The sequence below is a fragment of the Lethenteron reissneri genome, chromosome 5 (assembly GCF_015708825.2).
Source record: "Lethenteron reissneri isolate LAM-NWPU_2019-01 chromosome 5, ASM1570882v1, whole genome shotgun sequence".
Taxonomy (NCBI): Eukaryota; Metazoa; Chordata; class Hyperoartia; order Petromyzontiformes; family Petromyzontidae; genus Lethenteron; species Lethenteron reissneri.
The window spans coordinates 6,932,218-6,943,212 of record NC_083783.1 but is presented as its reverse complement, the minus strand read 5'-3'; the positions used below and the strand labels follow the sequence as shown (position 1 = coordinate 6,943,212).

The 10,995-nt window shown below is 50.5% G+C and overlaps 1 protein-coding gene across 5 annotated transcripts in view; it reads left to right on the top strand.

Annotated features, from left to right (window-relative positions):
- The first annotated feature begins 271 nt into the window (after positions 1–271).
- Positions 272–10,995, top strand: part of LOC133351823 (fibronectin type III domain-containing protein 1-like) — a 79,703-nt gene continuing 68,979 nt past the window's right edge. For 2 of the 5 annotated variants that reach the window (XM_061567395.1, XM_061567379.1), the window contains exons 1-3: positions 272–491; positions 4,651–4,863; positions 8,482–8,568. In XM_061567395.1, the coding sequence (XP_061423379.1) occupies positions 422–491; positions 4,651–4,863; positions 8,482–8,568 (370 nt within the window). In that variant the 5' untranslated portion in view covers positions 272–421. The remainder of the gene's footprint in view (positions 492–4,650; positions 4,864–8,481; positions 8,569–10,995) is intronic. The other 3 variants (XM_061567403.1, XM_061567385.1, XM_061567412.1) reach the window with 3 other exon arrangements.

Here is a 10,995-nt window from a genome sequence, read left to right as displayed (position 1 = left end):
CGGCGCCGCCTTCACACTTTGCGAACCCACGGTACCCTTGTCAGGGGCTGGCTCTCTGTCAAGCAGCCAATGCTAACGGGCCCACCCCGCCCAGCCCAAAAACTTTCGGAAACAAAAATTCCACCAGCTGATGCCGGAGTTTCTGTACTACGTGACAACCCTAAAGCCTCTCCCAGTCCCTAAAACGGCGCGCCCCCCCCTCCTCCTTCTCCTCCTACCCAAGTTGTTATTCCCTCTCCCCCCCCCACTCCGGCAGCGCAGTGCAATCCCAGCTGCGTTCCCGCCAAGATCTTTTTTTTTTCTCCTGGCTCGGGACGACCGTGCAGGATCCGAGCTCGTCCCCGTTGCGAAGCGGCCACGACCCAGGCGATCCGAGCCGAGTGAATTGAAATCTCCATGAGCTGATAAGAGGACGTTAACCATGCGGGTAGTATTAGTGTGTTTGCTGACTTGGCATGCTCTGCTCGGGTGCAGTGTGGCTGATGAAAGAGGTACGTGGACAACGCTCGGTCCCAGTGGTGTGGTCTGTTGGGGGCACCTGGGTTGAAATTATTTATTTGCGGGGCGCGCTTCCACTGACACTTTCAATTAATACAATTTTAGTGAAGTGACAGAATATATAGACATGTAGAAAGTGAGATAAACGAATTAAATGCGTACGAAAATATAGATGTGGTCAGGTAAGAATAGATAGAGATGCAGAGGAGCTAGATGTGAGAGATGATATAAATGTGGGCTAATATTTGATGATGGTGCATTTAAATTTGAGCTGATATTTCTTCGTGAATCGAGAACCCCTGAGCGGCATGGGATAAGAAACATTTACTTGATTAACTTAGGCACCGCTCAGCGGTAACTTTTGCAGGTCCGGTCAGACGGACAAATCAGTGGAAGGCGTGCCTAAAAACTACCAAAAGAAACAAACGTTGCAGCCATATTAGTCAGTTATTTGCTAAGATATATTGCACGAATTGTTAGATTCATTAATTTTTTCATCATAGACCGTTAAGACAGCCTGAACATGTTTAGTAGGTAGATGTAACATGTTGATGATTGTATGTGTTTTCTTATTATTATTACTATTAAGAATTTACAAATGCTTGTAGATTGTATGCGATTGTTGTATTATTGGGGGTGAATCAGTGGCACAGTGGTTAGTTGACTGCGCGATGAACGGCATCAACCCGAGCTCCACGCCTGCCCATGGCTCACATCCGTAGCGGTTGATATCCTCAATCACAACCTGTCGCTCGAACACTGCAGCAAAGACCCGGTGTGATATCTGAACCGGTCTTGCCCCTTCTCACCTTTCACCAAACTGCACTGAGCAGCGTGGTGAAGCGTAGTCGGACAACCTCCGCCTTTCCCAACGCGGCGTGAGGAAGCCTTCGCTCAGCAGTGAGTTGGCCAAGGGCTGCACAATTATTATCGTGGCAAAATGATCGTAACTCAGTGCATGTACGACGCTGTACTATTTTTTGAGAACGAGTCAAAACGTTCACGGTGTTGACCTGCAAATTGCTTGCTCACCTCACTGCTCGTGGCAAGGGATGTACCACTAGAGGGAGTTCTCGAAAGCTCCTCTAGAGCACAGTTGGCCTTTGCTTCCATGCTATCCAGACGTCTCGGTCGAGATGAGAATATAGTCGTATAAATATTTATGAAGTGTCTAGTTTGATGCGCTGTGCCACTGCCGTTCACCTCGCTAATGACAGTAATAGTTTTGTGTCGCCTCTTATCGTGTGAACTTGACTCGGGGCTGTGGATGGTTATATTTGTGGCGTTATCATTTATTTCTGCCAGTGCAGAAGTGAGGCAGTATCCTGCGCCAACAGCAGCAGCAGCAAAGCTAGCAGTGTCTCTGAATGTCTCAAGTGGGTGGAAGGGCTAATCTCTACCCATAAGTGTCACGAACGATATGCAGGAGAAGCGGCTCAAATGTCAGAGCGTTGAGCTCGCACTGCTGAGATCCTGGATTTGAATCAAGGCAGCTGTCTGTGATTAAACTTGGTTCTCAACTGCAGTGAGTTGATGGCTTCAACCCAGTCACTAATGGCTGTACAAACGAACGAACATAACCCCCATTGCATTCTATTTAATGCTACCTTTAATTTGGCTAAATTCCAGCTCTGAGAATAAAAAATATTGGTCTGAATTTCATAAAGGTGAACAATACTCTCATATGCAGAGTGGGTGAGAACAAGCTCTGCCCCCTACTGTGTAGAATGGAAGCCACTCGAAGGGCTCTCAGAGGAAGCTCCGTGAGCCGTTCCCCCAACACGAAGGGCTGCACTGCTCCGCGAATGTGTTCTTCGTCCGAGTAACGCGACGACACCAAGAGCACAGGGAGGCCGATCCTGGGGAAAAATGCCAAAAATGGTATTAAGATGGATCTGCCTCGTACTGCTATTGTACATTCCGAGTTTCACCCCACCCCCCCCGGCCACCACCCCACTCATTTCCCCCCACCCCACCTAATTCAAAGCCTTGGTCAGACAAAACCGGTGTGTGTCCCAGGAATCACTTTAAAGGGGCTTTCATCCTTGCCGACTTCCTCTGCTGCCCCCAACTTCTTTATTAAAGTCCCGCATGCTCTCCTCGCCGGCTCCCCAATCTCCGCATGTGTTGCTCTCCGATTACGTTGTTGTGTGTGCGCGCGCGTGTGCGCGTGCGAGTGTGTGTGTTTTGTCACTTTTTTTGTTTTTTACGGGCGGCGCTCATGCTGCAACGCGAGACCACTGACTTAAACTCATTTTACATTCCACCCACTGCGGAGGGTTTGCTTCGCCCATCCACGGTGTGACCCACACGCGGACCTGAGCACATGGCAGCGGTTACCACTGGTTCTGCTTAATTTCAGCCGGCACACTCCGGAACGCTGTTCCGGGAATAATTTTGCCATTATGATCATATAGTTGTTGTAAAAATGCTTTTTTTCCAATCATACACCCGTTCATATTAATATAGGTTTGCAATAATTAATTTTATACGTAAGCTTTAACGACCAATATTATGATTCATAATGAGTAAATTTTTGGGTTAGATCATGTAGGTATGTCATAAAAAAAAAACTTAAACCAGAATCAGCAGTTGGCATATTTGCCAACATGCCAACTCGATGTTATTGGCTGTGTCGGGTGGTGGAGGGTTGTAGTTAAGAAATGACATCAAACCTACACGACGATCTATCCCAAAGAAACGAATCATGAATCAGTGTGCACTAATATAGGATGATTGTGGAGAGGTGTACCTTGTACTCTCGTTGTAGTGCCTTACGCCGATAATCGCTACTACTCCGAGCCAGCCAGCCGGCCTAGCAAGCAGCGTTCCGGAAAAATATCGAGTGAGAAGTTAAGCCACTGCTTGTAACTCATTCCTCACCGCGTGTCTCTCTCCACCTCACCCATACGATACGTGCGAGGCAGGCCCGGACTAAGTTTTGATGGGGGGGGGGGGGGGGGGGGAGGGGTCCCTGGACCTGATACATTTTTTTGTAAATTAAATTCCTTCCCTGGACTATTATACCACCACACAATGCCCGATGCTAAATGCCTCATTGGTTTTTTTTCCCGCTTGGCTATTTCATTTCCACTTTTACAACGTCACCTAGGAATCATCGTGACGATAAATACGAAGTTCAAAACAAACGATTTGAATCGCGGCACCCAAGTGCTCGCACTGCACACAGCCCCATGCCCCTGGCTTTACATTACCAAATCATTCATAATCAACGTTTTTGGGTTTAGATCGCGTTATTTATAAATGTGTCGTAATCCCTCCACCACCCGACACGGCCAATCAGTAAAAAAGTGTCACGTTGACAAAAGACAACGTGACACTTTTTTTACTGATTGGCCATGTCGGGTGGTGGAGGGTTACGACACATTTATAAATAACGCGATCTAAACCCAAAAACGTTGATTATGAATAACATTGGTCGCGAAAGCCTACGTGCTAAATTACCAAATCAGTGGAACGGATACAACTGAACTGCCACAGTGTTTCTATTTAATTTATACCTGATGATGATTGCTTGTGTTGCAATCGAAACGTCGTATGCTAGTATTTAATTTAATTTATTATTTTATTTTTATACGTGACTTGACCGAAAGAACCAAATAATAATGTCACAGTACCACCGTGCAGCATTGGGTTTCAACCATTACAGTACTAAGTGCCATGAAGCTCCAAATACGTTTTTGGTAAAGGTGTAGCCCTGCAATTGCCTGCTCACGCCACTGCTGGCAGAAGGGCCTCCACTGCAAGGAGCGCTGGAGAGAGGTGGGTATTTGGACCAACTCCCAACTCTACCACGACGACTAGGCACCATACGCCGCATTTCGTATTTATTACCGAGGGCCTCCTCGTAAAAAGAGCTTCATACCTCATCGGATTCCTCCAGTGTCAATATTCGGATTCTGAACTTACCCGAGTCCAACGAGGTTGCTGTCCCTGAGATGCCCTCACCACCCCTCCAACCACCACCACCGCCACGCGGGAATTAATCCAGCCCTGCGGCGGTGCGACTTTCAGTTTCAGTTTTCAGTTTCATTTATTAGGTATAACCCTGTGAGCCATGCGGCTCTTGACTCGGGTGCAACCGCGACAAACACGCTGCTGCTGCTGCCCTCTCACGCGGCACCCCACCAGCTGCCCTCCCGGGGCACCCGCTCAAGCCCCGGCAGGTGCGGGTGAGTGCCGGCGCTCGGCAGGAGGGCCTCCTCGTGTCGTGGCTTCCTCCGCGCGACGCCGAGTCGGCGCGGCCCGTGGAAAGCTACATTGTGGCCTTCGGCAAGGCCCTCACTGGGCTGCAGTACGAGCGCCTGGGCGCAGAGCAGCGCTCGCATCTCATCCGGGATGTTGGTACGCGCCGCCCGTGTATCCGTGCTCCCTTCTCTCTGTGTGTGTGTGTATGTCTGTCTGTCTTTGTGGGGAGCGGTGGTGTCATGGTTTCAGCACGTTTCGCTGCGAACCCGCCGGCCGGAGTTTGATTCGCGCTCACGGACGGTTATTAGCCTTAGGTCGACCCAGCCTCAAATGAGTTCCTGGTGTGGTGTGCAAAACATCGCCACAGGGGAGACAAAGGCGGCCGGGCGTGTTTCTGGCCACCCACCCGCTCGTGCGCCGTGCCGGCCTTCATGGGTGCTCGCTAACAGCACTCGCCCCAACAGTCTGTGAAGGCTACACGGGGGATCTTTAACTTTGTGTGTAGACAATGCGGGCAGCACAGGTGGCGCATCTGCCAGTCATCTCGGTCAGTTAATCCATAACACCTGGGTCTGTCCCGTGGCCTCCAAGCCAACAGGGAGCCCTCCACACTTCACGTGATGGCCTCAAAGTGCACTTAGGCTGGCACAAGCGCTGCGTTGACGCCACTACCACTTAGTGTCGAATAGCGGCTGATGTGTATTTTTGTCCTTGCCGTGTGCAGCCTTAATGGGTGCTCGCTAACATCACATTCCCCAACAGTCTGTGGTGGGGGGAGCGGTCTAGTGCGGTGTTTAGCGCATGGCCAGGAATCTAATTTCAGTTGCTGGGTTCGTAGCGCAATGGAAAGCAGTGGTGCAGTGGTTAGAACATAATTACGTGCTCTGAACCCGATGACCTGGATTCAATTTCCATTCATGCACATCAGTGGAACGTAACAGCTGAACCAGTCTTGGGACCTCTCTTAGATCAGCTCAGATTCAAATGAGTACATGGTGTGGTAAATGTTAACATTTCGGTAAACAAAGGCGGCCAGGCAAAATGGTAACACACGCGCCCCTCGTGCGCTTTGCCAGTCTTATTAAGTTGCTCGTCAACGACACGTTCGAAAACATTGTACGCGGGAGACTTTCATCTGCGTTGGGGGACACAGTGGAAGAGTCGTCGTTCGTGCGTGATATAACCCTGGAAACCTGGGTTTGATTTCTGACCATTAACTTTCAGTGGAACGTGGTATCCGAACAAGGTCACAGGATGAATCGGCATTAAGCAGGTACCTGGTGCTGTGTATGAATATATCAGCACTGGTCAAGTGTAGGGCTGGCCACATCACACCCCCCCCTCCTCCCCCGCCTTGTGCTATTTCTGGCCATGACAGAGGCTCGCTGAGAGAGAGAAGTGCGGGGGTGGTGGTGGGGGGGTCCTTTTTTTTACGGGACCCCAATCATCAAATTGCACACACACAAACACACGGCCGTAGCCAGAGGCGTCAAGTTGCCGCGTGAGGACATGTGCTGGACCGGCCTTCGTGTGGTGCACAAATACGCTCGCCTAGAAAACGTGCCGGCCGCGTCACCTCATTGACCACGGTGGAATCGAATCTACAATTACACCGCAGCGGTGGATAGAAGGGGAAGAAGAAGAAGAAACAACAGCTGGGTTATGCATGCACAGTTTTGCATTGGCCGAAGTCATTCTTCACGATCGAGGGAGCGGCCCACCCGGCGCTCGCTGTCGCGTCTCGCAGAAATTGCAGGGGGGCAGAGGCGTAGCTAGGGGGGGGGGGGCAGGGGGGTACATGTGTCCCCGGGCGCCAAGGTAAAGGGGCGCCAAAATGAGGCTCACAACGTTATATTAGAACTTATTGCGGCGGACGCGGCAGCCTGAAACTACTGCACAAATCTACACCTCAACCTAAAAGTTTATATATCCCGCCACACACAGCCGACATGTCATGTAATTACATTTTGGTATGTGATTAAACGGAGGGGGGGCGCGCCAAATTTATGGTTCGTCCCCAGGCGCAAAATTTCCTAGCTACGCCACTGCAGGGGAGGGGGGGATAACGATGCCCCCCCCCACCCCCACCCCTGACAGCAAAGCTGTTCTCGGCTGGGTCTTTCACGAAATTCACTTTGCCGAAATATAAATCGTTTGGCGCTCTGTAAGCAAAATCGCGGACCCTTCGAGACCAATCGCAGACATTCATGCACTGAAATACGCTGCTCAGATGTGAATTCACGCACGGGTCTCCGATGTATGGCATCGATTCAAACGTATGGCATCAACCCTAGCAGACTGTACAACTCGCTAGAGCTTTTAATTAAAAGTGGCGCAAAATTTAATTCGCCAAATTAGCCGTACTCGTAACGCCTTTGCGCTGATATCTCGGGTCAGAGCATCGGCGCAGTGGTTAGCGCACTGCACCAATGAACCCGTGACCTCAATTGATTCCTGGCCACAGCTCAGTGGCGAGCGATGACTAAACCACAGACCTGGGTTCCCCTTACACCAACCCGCACTGACCAGCGTGGTAAAGTATGGTCAAACAACCCCCTTGTCCAACACGGTGCCAGGAGGTCTTAATCCAGCAGTGGATTGACAAAGGGCTGAACATTTTTCTTTCCTAACAAATCTGGATACCTATTGACACAGTCACCACCCTTTAATTAGCAACGAGTGCACCAGCCAGCCAAGAGGGAGTCAATTAAGGTCTTCCTGACTGGGTTTCCTGATTATTATAATGATGATGGATACTCGAGCAGTGCATTCCTGCAAATTATTCTTTTTTAAGCGGAAGAACTATGCGAATCTGACTGTCGGCGTTCCGGCAGCCACTGAGCAATGCGATGCACGCAATACGACCACACTCAAATGCTGACGACTTCAGAGATATTCATCAATATCTCATTGGTAGAATTTGCAACGCTTTGATTATGGCCTGTACAGAAGGGCGATATGGTGGTGTATATGAAAGCTGTTTTATGAAAGACATAATTATAATAATAATGTTTTGATTGTGTCATTGGATATCGTAAAATTAAAAATGCCAGCAGTTTCTAAATCAAAAAGCTTCACATCAGGAAGTTTTATTCCACTATTAGGAAAGCGATTGTCATTTTAACGAGAATGTAAGCAATGATATCTGCAAATTACCATTTTCTCCATCTAACAATGTACAGTGTGGCCCTTTATTGCTTGCACATTTAAGCGGTGCTGGGTTTCTGCAAAGCCACGATGTGGGGCTAGGAGGGCAGGGGAGGGCTGTGATGGTGGCCAGCGGACGCCTCCTCGCAAGTGGCCGGCCGTGATTAATTGACTCGCAACAATCTAAGAGATGACCGGGCGAACTCCCACGAGGGGGTTCGGGTTTGCACCTCTGAGATCTCCAAAAGAGCTGGAAAATATCACGAAAAGAAGAAGAGTATCTCACATTACCAGCAGAGGGGATAACTACATTCAAATGCATCGCCTTGAGCGGTGTATTATTAGACGACCAAAAAAAAAGCCTTAATAACCCTAGGAATTCCCAACAGATTTCCCGGGATGACTATCACAACAAGAGGACAATCCTGGGGAAAAAACCAGGCCAGGTGGGAACCCTACTAGCGCCGCCTTCCCTCCCCTGAACGCCCGTGACCCCTTCACCAAAACGGGGGCAATTTTAGGTCCGTAGACGGCAGCGACAACGCGAGGCGGGGGCACGAAGTCGCCCATACCCACCGGGAGTAATGTGCGTGCGCGCTGCGCTGTCGCGCGACCCATGCTTTGCAGAGCCTGGGGAGGTGTACTATGTGGTGGTGAGCGCCTCCAATCAGCACGGCGTGGGACATCCAGTGTACCGGGCAGAGAGCGCACCAGGTCGACGCTCGCGAACCTCGCCTCCGCGTGTGTCCTTTGCCACGGGGGGTTGTGCTCCGTGTGTGTCGTGTGCGCGAACCACACTCGTGATTGCTGCGTTGGAAAGTGGTTGCTCAAAAATAACGAAATGAACTCGGCTCGCGATCGTCAATAACACTGCCGTAAACTCCCTCCCGAAGTCCTCTCTCGTCGCGAGCAGACCTCGAGGGTTGTTTGGCATTCATCTCCTGAACAAATTCGCTGCCGTCATAGGCAAGGATAGAATAGGACTAGATGAAGGACGTAACGGATGACGTTTTCATGAAAAAAAATAAACCTTTACAACAGAGGGAGACGATATGAAAGGCAACGTTCGAGGCGATGCCCAAAAAGTTGCCGATTGAACGTGTATCCCTCTTTACGGCAGTGTTATTGAAGAATGTGTCGAGATATTTGCTTGCAATTGACACAGAATCACCAAGCAAGAGTGGCTCACAGCTTTATTAACCGGATCTTAAATGGCATAATTTCACCCATCCCACAACGCCATGATCCACAGACCCATTTATTGATTTAATTGCCTTTTTTTGTTGCTAAACAGGAACACATTTCTCTGTATTATATTTCAGCTTCAGAAACACATATGCTTGGGTGCAGCGGTGGTACAGCGGTTAGTGCACTTCACTCACTATGAACGTGGTCGAAACGAATATTTGTTCCGCCAGAATATTTATTCCCTCCACATGGGAATTGAGTGGGAAACCAAAGATACAACTGAAAACGTGACGCTATGCTGCAAGAAAATTAAGCGGCTGTTTGGAGGTGATCTTAAAATGCAGGTTTTTAGTAAAAGTTAAATCCGTGGATATAGACTCACGTGCATAGGAGGGCTGCTTTGCTGTGACAAAGTAAGTGTATGAGGGTTAAATATGTTCGCATCGGCAAAGTGAGTTCGATCGCTCGCCACGGCTAACACCAGTGGGGAGCGATATCGGCACTGGTCTTGAGACCCTCCACCCCACCCCTTCACCAACCCACCACCACTGCCGATCAGCTGGTGAAGTATAGTCAAAAGCCCCCCCCCCCTCCCCCCATGGCCAACACGACGTGCCATTATTCGGCAGTGGATTGACAAAGCCCAGTCACGTCGTGTCCATCGCGCCGCTCGCAGGAACGCTTTGCGCGTAAGTTGCCAGGCATGACGCCTCGTCCGAAGGCCGACGGGAGGCGCGTCTCGCGGCCGCGCGTTCAGGAGGAGCGATATTGAAGACACCGAAGCACCCCGCGCAATCAGCACTTCACAAGCGTGAAGCCTTTGCGCAGCATCGGCCGTTTTTTAAAAGCGAATGCAATTTTATTAAACCAAATCAACGCGCGTGCGTGTCAAGGCCCTCCGCGCGCGTTTGGGCGTTGTTGCCGAAGCGGGGCTACGAAGCTTCACTCTCTCTCTCGCTTAAGAGGCTCTCTATCTATCTCTATCTCGAGAGAGAGAGATAGATAGACAGAGAGTGTCCAGAGATAGATAGATAGATAGAGAGCGACGCTTCGGAGCTCCAGTCGCTAGACTGCTCCATGACGCTTCCAGGGGTTTAACGCGAACGCGGATTTTGGACGACGCAGCGCATCACGACGCTCGGCGCGTTGTGAGCCCGCGTAAGTGAAAAAGAAAAAATATATAAAATACAGCCGGTAGGATTACGTCGTTATTTGGCATGAAAGAAATGAAATGAAGCGGCAGCCTTTGATCGTGGCGGATTAGTTTGTCTATTTGAAGACGTTGTCCTGGACTAACCCCGGTGGCGCACGGCACCGCCCACCCCCCTCCTCCTCCTCCTCCCACCCTCCTAGCAGTGGACCGCCGAAGAATTCGTGTTCGTAACAGGAGTGTGACCGTGATGCGGAATTAACGGCAACACCCGCATTGTTGCCCGTTTCCTGCCCATGTGCTCGGCGTTTGGGCTGAAAGACAGGCACGCAGCGAGCTAATTGTGGGAAAGGAACCCGCGGCAGCCCCCGTAACCTGCGCGATTAAGTTACAACTCGTCGCGTGCTTTCATGATCACGCTCCTTCTCGCACTCCAAAGTCCTCTCTGGGGGGCGGGAGGCGAGTCGGGGGGGGGGCAATCGCGCAAATTATAAGGGGGGCCCCGGTCGCGGTAGCAGCTGCAGCAATAGCGCCGAGCGAGATGAAGGCTCGTGGAGAGGAGTGGTGGTGGAGAAGAACGCGATGCCCAAGGTGGGGGGGGGGGGGGGGGATTGTGGGGGGGGGGGCAAGTCGGGCAATGTTCCACGTGTGCCGAGCAGGAGCCAAGGCACACACCAACACTGGAGGAAGAGTAAAAATAAGTATAACCCGTAAAAACAAAGTTTTTCACTCTAAATCCTTTATATGCGTGGCGGCTAGAGTCCTCTTGTCCTCGGGCTTGAGATGGCTGTCACCTATGGGTC